We start from the raw sequence: 16,681 nt of genomic DNA, 5'->3' as shown, positions 1-16,681 counted from the left end.
CCAAAAACCGTTGTTTGTTAAAATTTATTAAATAAAAAACTTTGTTAAACTATTATTCTTTTGATTTTTTTTTTCATGGTGTGTGAGTTTTCTTCACTTATCTCATGGGTCCATAAGTGGCTTGAAGATGAACACAATTTCATTTCTATATAGCATTCTTTATTTATCTTACGAGACAAATGAGTGGTGTGAAGATGCATTAACTTGTCCTAAATATTTGGGTGGTGTGAAGTTTTTACTTATCTCGGATGGTTGTTCAAGTAGCTTGATGAAGATGGTATATCCAGTTATCTCGGTGGAACTCCAACTGACGTTGCAGTTTCCATCCTATAGTTCATCAATACACTTTCTCCATCATTCATTTTGCATGAAGTTCTTTCATCAAGTAAGGCATTTCGTCGAGCAGGTGTTGAAACTCAGACAAGTATACAAGGTCGCATAAATAGTAACCGGTAAGACCATGATATCATTTTTCAAGAGACTCGTGTATACTAAAATAATCGTGCAATTAATAGCTAATTTAAAACTAAAGAATGAATCCATAATTTTAAGTTTCATCTAAGAAAGTAATTTTGCATAAATGATTAAAATTGAACTTTGGAAGTTTAAGGCACTTAGTGAATGGAAAAGATTAGAAATGATATGAATTTATATTGTCGGGGTTAGAATTCACCAACTATGCTCTCATGCAACTACAATTTTACATCCTCTACATCAATATGCTAATGTTAACCCACAAATCTGCTCAAACCCTAATTCCTTACTAGAATGAGCCTAAATTTCCTTATTAAAGTCAATCCCTTGAACTCTTAATAAGCAAATCCGCATTATGTACTAGGGTTTAAGACAACCAATGGGTCAAGTCTCATTCCTATATACAAGCTCCATTGGGTTTTCTTGTTCCAATTCAAGGTTTCAAGAGATATTTTCACACCCAATGAACCAAATATCATGCAATAAATGGTCAAATCAATGCAAACATTAAGTGAAGAAACAAGAAGACTAGCAATTAATGAAACAGACATATATATATATATATATATATATATATATATATATATAATCAAAGTATTTGTATTTACACAAAAGTTTCGTGGCTACATCTAACCCCAACAAAAATGGGTATAGCTCTCCATTGTCATGGAGAGCTCAAGCTTACAAATGGAAGATAAAGGAGATACAAAAAGGAAGATGGAGTCGTTCCCAAGAGCCCTAACACACCTTTAAGCTCTCCAAAATGAGTTTTTCATGCCTTCACATTGCCAAAGATCATTTCCCCTTGAGCAAACTAGAAGAAATAGGTTAAAATTGTCACCCATCACGAGTTTTGTTTATTTTAATCCTCTATTTCTTCATCTTGAATAAAAGGTTGTACTTATTCTTGTATATATTTTTCTTGATAAAATTCATCAGCAAAAAAAATCTAACAGTACAACCTTCAAACCAACATCTTCCACATGATTAAGTCAGCTAAAAAAAATGAAAAAAAAACATCTAGATTATCATTGTCCAAATTTTTAAAGTTCTTAGATTACCAAAATTCTCAGATTTTCAAAATTATTAGATTTTCAAAGTGTTCAGCTTCTCAAAATATTCAGATATTCAGATTTTCGAGGTTTTCAGTATTGTCGTTCTCATATTTTCAAACATGTGAAATTTATTATATAAAACATACATATAAATTTGAAGAGAACGATATACAAAAATAGTAAAAAGAAAGCACGAAGACACTACATGAAAATAATATTATAAAAGTGAAAATAAAACTTAAAATCTGCTTTGTAAAAAATATTTACAAAAGTTTCATAAAAATCTAACTAAAATAAAATATTTAAATAGAGACATGTAATATTTAAAGTATGCTGTAATTAATGAAACTTGAAAGTTTTCTGGGTTCTTAATATTTATTGGAAAGATTGAAACCAATTAGATAAAAACAACTCTTCTTTTCCTTCTATCTGTTTAAGACTTATTTTGAAAAATATTTTTTATATTTTTTCAATAAGAAGAGAGAGAAAGGGGTTTTCAAAGCTTAAAATCTGATCTGAAAAGAGAGTTCATGTTACTTTTACATTAATGATCTTATTTTTGTATCAAATACTTAATTTAAGACTATGATAATTAAATTATTTTAATTAAGTTTAAAAATCAAATCAAAATATTTAATGTGTTTTTTTTTTCAAAAATATTCATTATAAAGTTTATTTATTTTTAATTTTATTTATTTAATCTGGAAACAATGAAAAAAAGGGTGTTAGAACAAAAGTTAAAAAAATAAAATTTGACAAATGGCGCGAGCAAGCATGGCGCGCTAAGCAAAATTAGGGCGCGAAAGAGGTCGCTTGTTCTTTATAGTTCAAATAAATTCAGACTTTGTTCTTGCATCTGTATCAATGGCGTCTTCACTCCCTCGGAGAAGAACCCACGCTCCCAAATCATCTCCCGCCGTAGCCGTAATCGACGACATTTTATGCCAGGAATGCGGCTCCGGCGACTCTCCGGCGAGGTTGCTTCTCTGCGACAACTGCGATCGAGGCTACCACCTCTTCTGCCTCCGTCCCATCCTCCCTTCCGTCCCCACAGGCTCCTGGTTCTGTGGCTCCTGCTCCAACCACAAGCCTAAGTGTAAGCATTACTTTCATTTCTCTCTTTCAGATCCCACATCCGTTAATCCTTCCGATGAGTTCAAAAAACTAGTTTTAGGGTTGGATTAGGTTGCATGCAATTTGGGTTTTTTATTTTATTTTTTGTTATTCAATAATTAACCTGGGTGGTATTTAAATCTGCAGCTTTCCCCCTTGTTCAGACCAAAATAATTGATTTCTTTCGCATTCAACGTTCCTCCGAGCCATTGTTGAATCAAGGTGAGGTGAAATGGTTTTTGAATATATTGGTACTGTAAGTTTGAGTCGTTAGATGTTATGGTTCTGGTTGAAAGTTGAAACTGGTGGTGCGGTGGTTTTAGATGCACGGAAGAAGCGAAAGCGGGGTGGGAGCTTGGTGATTTCGAAGAAGAAACGGAAACTGTTGCCGTTCGTGCCGAGTGAGGATCCAAATAGGAAGTTGGAGCAGATGGCATCACTGGCAACGGCATTGACCGCTACTAATACAGAGTTCAGCAATAAGCTTACTTACATGCCTGGAATGGCACCTAGGTCTGCTAATTGTCCTGCTCTCGAGCGTGGTGGAATGCAGGTACTTGGAACTGCTGAACAATTGCCCTAATTTTTGTGCCCAGATTATCTGATACTGTTTGTAAAGAAGTGGGTTTTTAGTTAAGCATTTTGTGAATGGAGGAACATCACATTGTTGTGTGATTTTGATGGTTCAGGTTTTGCCTATACATTGAGAAGCTAGAGTTAGTATTATTGAGAAAACAAGCACTTTATGGTTCTAATAGATGCAAAACATGCCATTTGTTTACTTTTGTATGAAAGGGATTCTGAAATACAAAGAACATGGTCTTATTCTAAGCTTTGTCCAGTCAGTTGTATACAGATATTTATATTTATTGGGACAATGTATTTCACAATTTGCAACTTTTCCTTAAATGGAACAGAAGAAAATAAGCAACACCCTACATTTAGCATCTGTGCTGGTTTCTGGTTCTTCTCCTTTTTCAGTATTTAATTGATAAGTCTCTTGTGATTTTGTCTTTTTTACTCAGGTTTTGTCAAAAGAAGATACTGAGACATTAAACTTGTGCAAAAGTATGATGGAAAGAGGAGAATGGCCACCTCTAATGGTTGTTTTTGATCCTCTAGAAGGGTATGTATTAGCATGTTACATAGATTGCAGATTGCAGATTGTGTAATCATTCAACAACAATCTCAATTTCCATTTCCAAGAGAAGAATACTCAGATTTTAAATTTTTTCTTGCGCAGCTTCACAGTCGAAGCAGATAGACCCATCAAAGATTTAACCATAATTACAGAATATGTTGGGGATGTAGATTTTTTAAAGAATAGGGAAAATGATGATGGAGATAGCATAATGACACTTCTTTCAGCTTCTGATCCTTCGAAGACACTTGTGATCTGTCCTGACAAACGTAGCAATATAGCCCGGTTCATCAATGGCATCAATAACCATACACAGTAAGTTTTTTTCACCTCAGATTTTATTCTTGTTATTTTTGCTTGTGTTTTGAGAAGTCTGAAATTAAGGAATTAAGGACGGACACATTATAATAATGTGTATGAAATCCTTTACTTTCACTTGAAGTAAGGTGGTTGTTTGATGGAAACAACAATTAATAAAGGGTTTTCCCTTTTGGTGTAGGGAAGGAAAAAAGAAACAAAACTTAAAATGCGTGAGATTTGATGTTGGAGGCGAATGTCGAGTTCTTTTAGTCTCCAATAGAGATATCTCAAAGGGGGAAAGGTTGTACTATGACTACAATGGAGATGAACATGAGTATCCAACTGAAAATTTTGTCTGATTGCCTTCAGATGTAAGCAAAGCACCCCAAACAAGGGGGACTGCGAGCTTGTCATTTTTTTCATCACTAAGTTGATTTGGCCACCCGCTTTAGAATGATTGCTTTGTGACAGCCCCATTTGGTGTACACTCTGAGCTGGACATGTATCATGTTGAATGCACTATATTTTTAAATTGTTTATTGATTAAATTAGTGTATGATTTAATATATGCAATGATCAATGATCGATGCATATTTTTAGCAAAAGCTGATATTCGTCTCTTAATTTGGGGTTTATAATTTTATTTTATATAAGTGATTTCTAGTCTTTATATTTAGTGTAAATGGTATGTTAAATTAAGCTATGTGACTTAGATGTTTAAGATAATTGAAATACTAATCAAATTTTAGCTTTTGAGTTTATGAACATTGCTTTATTTATCTGATTAAAGGAAATAAGATGAAAAAGTTGACATGAAAAATAAAATTAAAATATAGAGAGCAATTAGGAAATTTGAAAGGCCATAATGTAAAAATGTAGGTCTTGTTCACTCTTAATTTTAATGGTTGAAAGAAGGTGAATGTTTTCGAAAAGAAATTGAGGTCCTTTTGTTACCGAATACTTGTATGGCGCTTCCCTTATTATCGAAAAGTTGGATTGACTTGAGCTTGTGGATTTCTTTTGTTAGTATGGATGGTCGGGATTATGAAACAGCAAACAGTGCAACACACCTTGGTGCTCATGCATTGCGCTCGCACATGAATAATGAGTTCTGAATGCCATAAAGTGATAGATATTTACACGAATAATGTGAGGATGAATAATCTGTTGTGTTCTTATTAAAATGGTAGGTTTTGCGTCAAAGAATTGATGTACATGTGTACAATACTACGCCCGCGCTATTTTTATATGGTCAATCAATTCTTATATGGGAAGTGCTTTTGTTTGAGTTTTGCGATTGTGGGAATTAGTAAACCCTAAAAGGGTAAACTGTAGTTGTAATTTATTAAACAAATTTTAATTCTAGTAGTTAGGATGTTAAAAGAATTGGCCTTTTATGTTGCCTTCTTTAAGACATTAAAGTGTTCAATGAAATAGGATATTGAAAAGGTCATAAACCTAAACCTCAAATCCATCCCCTATGTAACTCAAGATAACAAGAATTTCAAATTAGGGATACACAGCGGACAGAAGAGTTACACAATAAAACCATTATTAAAAACTCATGAAGTACATTTTTACAACAACCGGCCAATAATATATTACACATTATTTTTTTAACATCAGCTTGATAACACCGGGGTTTAACCTACTAATTTTTTTTCAAAGAATGGATAAATACACTTTATACCATACGATGCAGAGCAAACTTCAACGTTCTTTGGGCAACAATGGCTCCAACTGGGAATCTCTGTCCTTGGGGTGTGGAGGCCTGCCATTACCAGATTCTAAGTCGGTCACTGAAAACTTCTCCGCTCTGTCTTTCGACAATCGAGCAAACAAACTTGGTTTATCTTCAAATGAAGAAAGTGGCGTGAGTGAACTGTCAGGTCCCGCTTTCAAGCTTTGAACATGTTGCAAGCAAACTTGAACAGCATCATGTACTCTCACAAAGTACCATTCTTTGCCTATCAACTCCACCAGACCGGATTTTGAGAAGGTGAGCAGAACTTCTGGGCTTGGATTAGATATTGCAATCTGCAAGAAGAATAAGCTCAAGTTAGATAGTGGAAACTCTGTAGACCCGCGGTGATGATTTTTAAGCATTCTAACAGTGGTTGAAAGTTCACAATCTTATTGTACCTGAATGTCCCGTAATTTGTACTCCTGATATAAGTCTTTCAAAGCTTGAACAGCACTAGAATCTATGTAGGTCACAGCTGCATTCATAACCAGATTGTAAGATTAGAAGAACGAGCCAGAGTTATCATCATTATCCCTTTCATAATTTAGTTGCGAGCAACCATAGTGCAAAAGAACATTTACAAACTCAGTAAAATGTGGTTCATGTAGTTCAACACTCCAGGGAACTTCAAAAATAATGGAAATGATCAACACCAACCGAAAACATCAACTGGACATATATGTCACAGTTAATTACAATTAGACGTTTTAATAATCTCACGACACTGAACGACTTATGAGTCTTATTAACCATTAGTGTCACAAGTGATAATTATATAATCACATTAATTTACCCATTAGATGTTAGCTTATTTAGAGCTTAAACACATTAATAATATATTATATGGCCTCTTTGTGAACAAGGCAAGGAAGACTTACGTGCCATCTCAAGAATCACAAAATAAATTCTTTCAACCTCAGGTCCACGGTTTTTAGAACTATCAACATGAACTTCATATTCACGCAACCTGATAAGAAAACTCTAGATGAATTAAAGTATGCTCTTGGTTGGAAAAATGTCAATTACAACTCACTTCTCCTTACCTGTCCTTTATGAAACTCGTGTTTGCAAAATATATTGGAGCATCAACACGAACAATTACAATTCCATTATATGAATATGCTTCAGGATACTGTTTAACATTCCTATAAACAGTTGTCCCTGGCAAACGACCCAAAACAGCTGCAGTGAAGACCAAACAATAATGTCAGCATACTAACATATCTTGCAATATTTACATATTAGTTTTCAAAATACAGAAGGACTACTCTTGTCTTAGATGCAAGATTGAAATTTTCATTTTTATTGGTTATATTAAAGTTGAAAGGCATACAATTTATATTTTAAAAAACTATAAGCATGCATAGATGCCTACATAACAATCACATTTCAAATAACTTCAGGAATTCTGTATTAATATACCCTCCTTAATCCTTAAAGCATTTGATTGAAATAATGAATTGACATCCCAGGTGAAGTATTTCAAACACATGGCCAAATCTAGATGCCTTAATTCAGGATTGATCCATTGCAACCTAAAACAAATGGTCCTATCATATTTTGTAATTATTTCCCTGCTTTAGCTGTTAGCATTCTTAACTGTGATTCCAGTCTTTCAATTGTTATGCTAATGATCGTTTGGTAACCGGTCTCTTGCATTTTTCAGGGGAAACGAAACGGGTTCTGCAATATTGTTGTTCATCAGAAAAAAAAAAAATTTCCAAAGTTCATAAATGTTTTATTTTCTTATTTATGTATCGACATGCATAAATACCCAATTTTAGTCTCTTATCATTTTAGGTTCAAGGTATTCATTTGAAAGAAATTTTATAAATTAAAAATTCCACGAATCACATGACATGATTCTTAGATATTCACACAAGTTAGCATCTATAACGTGATTCAATTCTATACACATCATATAAGTGTGGAACAAACAAAGAGCATGCACAATTTCTGAACCTGTACAAATCAACTTACCAATATGTGGATTTGCTGACTCATGAATGACAAAAGCAAGTGAAACCCCAACCTACAATAAAAAAACCTTATAAAGTGAGAAAGGTGATTATCTTAGCATATGGAAAACACCACAACTTTTGCCTGTTCAAACAAGAAAATAATTTGATATCAGTTATATTTAATGAATCCGGTATCTAAAGAAATGATTCTATAAACATTTCTTCTTCTCAGTATGAAAACAAATCACTAAAGTTTTAGCCAGCAAACATAGCTCCTCAATGAATATGCATAACCAGATAAATATTTCAACCTCACTAAGTAGAGGGATCAAAATGTGAACAGTTTCTAACAAAAAATTCAGAATATATATATATATATATATAAAATTATAATACATCTATTACAACCTAAAAAACAAATCTAACGTGTACTCACCCCAACAAGGACGCCAATCTCAATACCAAGGAACAATGTTGTAGTACTAGTAATGGTCCAAAGAAGAAAATCTTTCTTATCAACACGCCACAAAAAAATGGCCTCCTCGTAATCTACCTGAAAAATCATGCCAAGAACTAAGAATGTACGGCTGACAAACAAGTTAACCATTCAAAGTGATATAGCAGCTAAACAGATATTTTCTCCATTGCTTGAATGCATAAATCATAAATTTAATTAGTTTAGACATTAACATATTGTGTATACAAATTGATTTTACACAAATAATTGTTGGACACATAACATTTCTCTTCTACCAATAATATGAATTAACACTAACACAGTGAATTGGATTTCAATATTGAAACAACCCAAACCTATGTTATCAAAATCAAAGACTAACATTCTCATAACAGTTTGAACAGTTTGAACAGGGATAGAGTCAACCTCTGATTTTCAACTTTATATTTTCCATTTTCTACTGCATAAAACCAGTAATGCCACCTCTTCCACTCTTTCTATATGGAATAAAACTATCACTTCTAAATACCCATGGATGTTGAATAATTAATAGTTGAGCATAAAGGGGATTTCTTACCAGACCTATCACAGCAGAGATCACAATAGCAGCAAGGGTACACTGGATTGTTGAAACCAGAAAATTCATCATCAGCATTCCAGAAACGAAAATGCATCACTTACATTTCAGTGATACACGGAAATAACATAAACAAAATTTAAAAAATGACAGAAAGAAAAGGTAAAAACGAGTATCCTTTTAGAAGGAAAAGTGTTCTTTCAATTCAAAGATGTGTTTAAAATTTATATAGTAATTGTGTATGTTCAAAACTAAAAAAGCAAAGTTCTCAAAACATTCTGTTCTAGTGTTTTTTTCATGAGAAGAAAATAGAAGATTTTGAAAAAAAGCCATAAAACAAGTTGTATTACAGCATTGATTTTCGAAACTCAAGAAAATGGACCTAAAATTTAAATCATTTTGCAAGTAATAACGCCATATCCATTTATTCTTGGTGTATGAATGGGAAAGATCTTTACCAGCAAATAAAATACTTGTTTGTATTTCTTGAATAAGAATTTACACTAAAGATTTTCCCGTGGGTGCACACATCAGAATACCAACATAAGTCATTTGTAAAATGTTTAAAGTAGAACTTTCATTGAATATAAGGGAAAACCTTTTCAAACAATACCAATAACCTATAAATAGTTGAAAACAAACCTGAGGTATGTACTCAAATACTGGTGTTAGAAACATTAGTGCACAGATCATTATAATTCCTGAAACAAGCCCTGATACCCCAGATTTTGCACCACTCTCATGATTTACAGCTGACCTTGAAAAGGATCCTGCATTACTCAATCAAAAAATTGAAAAATATTTTAACATGATATCTCTTTTGCATGGAAAAAATAAGCTCTTTCAAGTAAAATCATAATGTTGAAATTAATTGAGGCTTTGGAACCAAAAGATAAGTAGCCAACTACAATGACTCTTTACATTTCAGAGTTCAATTGAACAATTACCTGTGGTGGGGTATGCTGAAAAGAATGAACCAAGAACATTGGAAACACCAAGACCAAACAACTGTCCAAAAATATCAGGAAAATTAGTCAAGTATTTTAACTAAAAAATATTAGATTCTTGCGTAAACATTTAGGAGGGGACTCTAGAACTGTCCAGTAAGATGTATGAGCAGTAAGCATATCTTACAAAGAAATATACCTCTTGATTTGAATCCAACTCGTACCCATTCTTCGCTGCTAATGCCTTGGCAATTCCCACTGATTCCTGTAGGTTGAAATATAATTTAATTGGAAGTACAATTCCCAAGACACAATTTTCTTCAAATCATAGAGGAGAAAAAGGAAAACTTACCAGTATAGCCACACTAGTTATGAGAATAGCAGTTGGAATTAAGGACTTTGCATACTCAAAAGCTTTTGGAACAGAAAATTTTGGTAAGCCTTGAGGTATATCTCCGACCTAATTAAAAACCACATTATTTGTTAATTCTATCAGCGTCATCAAACATGTTAGTCAGCTGCTGAACTTAGTCATACATAATTCTCATTTACAAAATAACATTCATGTGACAATAACAAGAGAAGTAAACCATGAAGAATACTAGCATGAGTTCAAGACATTCAAATGAAAGAAGACACTATCCAATATAAACAAATTAACGTGATTACTATGTATCGAGATTACACTAAACATAGAAAATTAAGCCAACGTGATCAACTACATTTGTTGTTCATTGCATGACCAAGTCATGATGTACTCGTGAATGGTGATGAGACATTGTTTGTGCCTCCTGTCTTTCAATAAACAAAATTGTTGTTTGCTTATTGAAAAACTATTTTTTTTGTTCATGTTTCTCTCCTAGAAAACAAATGTCATAAATTCAGCCAGTTTTCTCAATTTGATATTACCGGGTACAATAACAAAATGTTTTAATTCTGGTATAATATAGTTAAATCTAGTAAATATAACCTACATGCAACTTCGTTCATTATCTATTACTTTTGTAGCTTTGCCTAGATTCATATCACTATAACCTTGTCAGAAATTATGAATAACATGAAGAAAAAAATTCACACTATATACTTGATACTCACCAAAGAAATTGACGGTGGATGAAAAACTTTTGCAAATAATGTTCCCAGAACTACTGCTGTAAGAGGACCAGCAGCTCTCAAGAATCGCAAGTACTTCCTTGATTTTCCCTGGTTGTATAACATCCATACAATGAGAAGGATGTGGATATCTAATATAAGTACTTTACAAAACATCAGAGATAGATTCATACCAGGTGTTTCATGACAAGGAGTATCGTAAGCATAATGGATCCCATCACAAAAGGTGGCCATGAAAACTATAAAAAGGAAAAAAACAGCTCTGTTAAAGAAGGGGTTTGATAAGTGAAAGCAGCGTAATGACTCAAAAAAAAAAAAGTAAGCTAATGAACGTATGGTGATTATGAAGTATTAATAGATTAGATTTTAGGCTGAAGTTCAAAATGGAATATTGATTCCAAAGGACATGTTATGGACATAAAAGAGAATTCTTATTTGATGAATTGAAATTAAACATATAAAAATAAGGACATGAAGAAATGGGATCCCAATTAAAGATTTTAAACTATAGGGACATATTTGAAAACCCAGCGATAACTAGAAATTAGTTTAGCACCATTTTCTTTTATGGTTCAGAGACAGCAATGCTAAACTTTAGGCAAATTGCAATCTTCTGGGTTGTCTGTTGCAATCAAATTAATTTTCAATTATTTAATTATTTCAGGCTTCCCAGACTCAATTACTAGGAAAGAATGGAAAGTTCGGTCCTTAAAAACCATCATCCTTCCTTGTGCAGACTCCAAGAACCATCAAACCCAGAATTGCAATTCAACAGGTACCGGACAGCTCATCATACACAAGCAGATGCAAAGTTGTCCCTAAAATCACGATTTTAGTTATAATCTATCCATTCTCTCAATAAACTATCATCGAATTCAATCCTAATTTTGTTCGTTTCTTACATAATTTAGTTCTCAATCCTAATTTTGTTGGTTTCCTACGTTAGGCCCAACTTTTTACGTAAAAATTGCAAGAAAACCATAAACACCAGGGTAAAAATTCCACTGAACAATTCAAATTTCAAAGGAAATGCATACCTTATCTGCTCCATCTATTATACTCTTAACTACTGGAATGATCTTGCTACTTCTGTCTATATCATACCCCACGAAGTACTTAGCTTGAGATAAACCAATGACAATAGCCGAAGCAGTTGTAAATCCAGAAATCACTGAATGGCTAATGAAACGAATAAGCCATCCAAGCCTGAAATACCCAAAATACAAGTATATATAGGTTATGATTAAAATCCCTTTCATAAAAGAATCAGACCGGATGCCTAGTGCTTAGCCTGCAGAATCATATAACTGCTACCGGAGTCCAATTGTTATAAGGCAGTCACCTAGTAGCTTACCATGGCGTTAAAGCAAGCATGTCTATAAATAATCATTTAATCACATTTGTATGTCTAGATGCATGAACACAAAAGCCAAAGTAGACTTATATATCTAGTTAGAATATTAGATGCATGAATGAGAAAGATCAAGGAAGGAAAAATTTATGCAAGGTTTCCTAGCCAAGTTAAGAACGTATATCTATATTGATAAAATAAGCAATGACGAAAATACCTCAATAGTCCCATTATACACTCCATTATCCCCACCATAAGGGACAGTAATATTGCAAGCTCTGTGTATAATTCACCGGACGAGTCAGTTATGCCACTTAGCACGTTAGATACCAAGAGGGAAACCAATGCAACTGGGCCTACTGCAAGCTGGCGAGAAGATCCAAATATGGCATACACAAATATAGGCACAAAACCAGAGTCTTCCTTGCAAAGAGAAATAACATTAATAAGCAGACATTACACATAATTTCAGGATATAAAACATTGACGACACATAGAAGTATCATGAAAATGTAGAATAAACAATTTTAAACTAACAGATAAGTGGTGACAGCGAAAGGATAGAATTCCATCGACATTCAAAATGGCAAGAACATCATGGTTGCATAGACAGTGAGAGATAGGACTCTTCTAAATGTCACACCAAACTTCACTCTTCTAAATTTCTAGCAATACAATGTGGAAAATTGCTTTACCCGAAAAATCAAAAGTTAATCCAAATCACATCAGGAAAAAACGAAAGAATTATAACACTGCAAATTCAGAAGACAAATAAACACGGAATTGTGCTCAACTATAAATAAACAATCCAAAAGATTCATCCAGAGCGCGGAAGTTCAGTAATCTTACAGAGTCCATATATCGGTTCAAGTCCAGCCAATTTTGCATACGACATCGACTGCATCAACAATTAACAAAAAATAAACATCGATTATCTCAAAACTACACATACGAGCAAGCAATTCACCATTCATTACACAGAAAACAACCATCTATCGACTACCTGAGGAACGAGCATGACGCCGACGGTGATTCCGGCCATGAGATCGACCTGAAAATACTCGCGCCATTTATAGATGCGAATCCAGCGTAGGCAAGGGAGGAAGAACTCGAGCCATTCGAGCCACGTCATTCGCCTGAGCTTCTCTGTCCACCGCGCGAAGGCTACGTTCGCTGACGGAGACGATGAGGACGAGGTGGCGGTCGGATGCTGAAGAGGAATGATCCTTACAGGACGTGCGCCGGTCATGGAGGACGGCATGGTTGAAGCAGCGGCGACAGGGAGGTCGTAGAAACTTGGCGATGCGTAGGTTATCTCCATGCGCATCGCCGGCGCATTATATGTATATTTATATAGTTGAGAGTTCAAAAGAGCATGCAGTAGCAGTGGCGCATAATCGCTGAATGAGAAAGCAAATGCGAATTCGAATGAATGTGATGGTTTTGAGAAATTGAGGAAACTACAGAAATTAAAAAATGGGACCCATCACCAAATCTACATCACCATTCAATAATTAATTAAACCAAAAATTCATGTAATTAAGGTTAGCAGAGACGTGGGGGAAAACTTCACCTTGTTTTTTTCCTTTTCCTTTTCCTTTATTCCTTTTTATTATTATTTTGAATTATGGCGCTGAAAATCCATCACAGAATTTCAACTTTTTATGAAACTAAGTTATTCACATTAAAATAATGGTTTCTAAAATAAATAAAACTTAATATAACTTTTTTCCTGAGCTATAATTCATCATTTAGTTTATAAACTTATTGACACAAACCTACTGTAACTTGTCAATAACTATATATTTAAACATTTTTTTATATACTTAAAAGCTAAGTTTTAATCACGGTTAACAATTCCATCAAAGAAAATAATAACTTAAAAATTAAGTTTTTATATAATTATTACATCAAATCTTTTTTTCTTTTTCACTAAAGACCAAAGAGTAATACAAAATGCTTAAAGATTAAGTTTTATAATTTATTAAAAAGAAATTTGATGCAAAGACAAAAATAAGTTACGCATGTCAATGTGTTAACCACAAGGGTAGATCCTTAATTATTATTGATTAATTAATCAATTAGTTAATAATTAGTTAAAGCAATGTGGGTTCTAGATATTATAAAATATTAATTGGGTTAGTTTCTTTATTTGCGTCAACTGGAATTAATGAATATATTATCACTGTGACATTTCGCATTTGTGGCGGAACAAAATTGAGAACAAAAAGTGTTTGAAAAAAACACGTTTGAGAATTGAATTATTGAGATGAACCTAGACTTTTATTTGGCCATGTTCAAACGTTCACATAGAAGACCAATCTGCGTTGCTGAAAATTTTATATTATATATTATACCATGTATAAGGTTTTATATTATATATTATACCATGTATAAGGTATTTCGGCATATTTAATTCGTAATGATATATGATATGAATTTATTTAAAAATATATTTTGGTTATATATATATATATATATATATATATATTGAATTTAATAGTGATTGATTTAATTTTAAAATTGTTGTCTTGTGTATTAATATTGAAAGAACAAATTGTACAGTAGAATAAATGGAAAATGGAAAGAAAAAAAAAACTACAATATCTTGTATTCTAGCTAGCACATGGATATGGTATTTTTCATTTTTGTGAATATTAGATTATTTGAATTTTCTACAAATTTTTAGGGGATTCTTAATATGCTTGTTGAACTAAACGGAAGGTGGAATGTTTTAAGCTATGTTTCAACTATAAAAACTCACAGATAAACAATATGAAAAAATTAATTTTATTATTTAAATTCAAATTAATTTATATGTTAAATGAAAATTCTGAAAATATTAACTTCAAAAGTGAACTTGTTAATTTATTTATTTTTTGGAATTGATTTTTTTTCATTTTATTATTGCATGATTGTGATTATGTATGATATTTGTCTCATTTCTTTAATTTCACACGGATTTTGAGATTTTTAAGTTTTTAAGTATTATTGAAAGATCCATCCCATCATATAAAGAAGAAAAAATTGAATAAAAACTTAGAATATATATATATATATATATATATATATATATATATATATATATATATATATATATATATATATATATATATATATATAAATGTGTGTGATTTACGAAAGTTTTATCCAAATTCAATTATTGTCATCAAATATTCTTATCAAAAGGTTAAAAGTCACAGAAAGTTGTAGAAAAAAACAATGATTGTATTGTTGAAAATGAACTTTAATTATATTGTTGCATTGTATTGACACTAAAAGACTTAAAACACCAATAATTGATTTACATTTTTTCAATAAATAATTATATTTATAGGTATTTAAGTTTTTAATAAAGTCAAATAACAAAAAGTTAATTTAGAAAAATATTAACTGCTTGAAATTTTGATTTCGTTTGATTTTTTATCTTAAAAATTCTTAAAATTTTCATGTAAATAGTATATATGTCACGTCACATAAAATTTAACGAAGTGAGAGGAACAAAATTTATTATTTTACAAAGTAAGAGATAATAAAAAGATCGATTTTAATTTTGTATTATAATTTAAGAACAATAAATATAATTAACTCTTAAAAGAAAAATTCATTTATTTTATGAATTTAATTTTTTCAGAGGAAAATGAGTTATTTAGATAAAAAAGTTAGAAGAATGCTGAAATTTATAACCTTTTAAAAGGCACTAGTGTAAACACAGGCGCTATCGCGCCTGCGTGTACGCATTTTTCGAATTATATTTATAATTGATGATATTGTAATGTTATTAAGTTAATGAACAAAATAAAAGTATATTTATAAAAATTAAAGTGAAATATATGGAGAAAATATGAAAAAAATAATTGTTGATGAATAGTATGAGAAAAAAGAAAAAGGAGATAAATAAATAGTTTTATAAAAACTTGTAAAATTAACCATTAATTTTTAAAAATTTAATAAATAATTAAATTGTAAAGGGTAAAATTGGAATTATGAAATGTGGACACAAAAGAGGGAATCCCCTTTATATATAGTTATAGATTTCAAATAATTAAAACAATATAAAATACAATTAAAAGAAATAAAAATTTACAATTAGTCATTTTCTCTTTAAACATACATATATATTGATTTTTTTTATTAAATATTACTTGAATAATTAAATTTAGCTAATATTTTTAAAGTTTAATTTTAAAATAGATGCTTTAAAATACATTTTTTTCTTAAAAGAAATATTCAATTACTTTATAAAAAAATTTAAATGTAAAACGTCTGTATTGAAACAAATATTTAAAAAATAATAATATTTCAAATATAAACCTATTTAAATAATATACATTCCAATTTTTTTAAATTGTAAAAATCCTTTATCCAAAAGAAAATATCATTTTAATTGAAATTATCGAGTCAGTTTCATAGGTAGCCTTGACTCATGATTGCAAGTACCACGGAAG

At 31.7% G+C, this 16,681-nt stretch overlaps 2 protein-coding genes across 3 annotated transcripts; one reads left to right on the top strand and one right to left on the bottom strand.

Annotated features, from left to right (window-relative positions):
* The first annotated feature begins 2,362 nt into the window (after positions 1–2,362).
* ATXR6 (TRITHORAX-RELATED PROTEIN 6) lies at positions 2,363–5,405 on the top strand. Of its 2 annotated transcripts, none has more exons than XM_028072551.2 (6): positions 2,363–2,625; positions 2,790–2,864; positions 2,966–3,195; positions 3,668–3,768; positions 3,886–4,098; positions 5,111–5,405. In XM_028072551.2, the coding sequence occupies exons 1-6, from the start codon at positions 2,394–2,396 to the stop codon at positions 5,196–5,198; spliced, it is 939 nt and encodes a 312-aa protein (XP_027928352.1). In that variant the 5' UTR covers positions 2,363–2,393; the 3' UTR covers positions 5,199–5,405. The 2 variants fall into 2 exon arrangements, with proteins under 2 accessions (XP_027928352.1, XP_027928351.1); XM_028072550.2 differs by lacking the exon at positions 5,111–5,405 and adding an exon at positions 4,283–4,707 and having other exon boundaries at positions 2,370–2,625.
* Positions 5,406–5,618: 213 nt separating this feature from the next.
* LOC114185053 (putative sulfate transporter 4.2) lies at positions 5,619–13,681 on the bottom strand. Its single transcript, XM_028072548.2, has 17 exons — positions 13,237–13,681; positions 13,083–13,131; positions 12,451–12,652; positions 11,920–12,088; positions 11,056–11,121; positions 10,865–10,972; positions 10,122–10,229; positions 9,969–10,034; positions 9,770–9,830; positions 9,465–9,592; positions 8,823–8,864; positions 8,225–8,341; positions 7,808–7,859; positions 6,871–7,009; positions 6,706–6,794; positions 6,226–6,302; positions 5,619–6,120 (listed from the first exon to the last, which is right to left on the bottom strand). The coding sequence occupies exons 1-17, from the start codon at positions 13,558–13,560 to the stop codon at positions 5,794–5,796; spliced, it is 2,124 nt and encodes a 707-aa protein (XP_027928349.2). The 5' UTR covers positions 13,561–13,681; the 3' UTR covers positions 5,619–5,793.
* Positions 13,682–16,681: the final 3,000 nt, after the last annotated feature.

The sequence above is a fragment of the Vigna unguiculata genome, chromosome 5, assembly GCF_037176805.1.
Source record: "Vigna unguiculata cultivar grain cowpea cultivar isolate G323 ecotype 2 chromosome 5, ASM3717680v1, whole genome shotgun sequence".
Classification (NCBI taxonomy): domain Eukaryota; kingdom Viridiplantae; phylum Streptophyta; class Magnoliopsida; order Fabales; family Fabaceae; genus Vigna; species Vigna unguiculata.
This window is presented reverse-complemented; position numbering and strand designations above follow the sequence as displayed.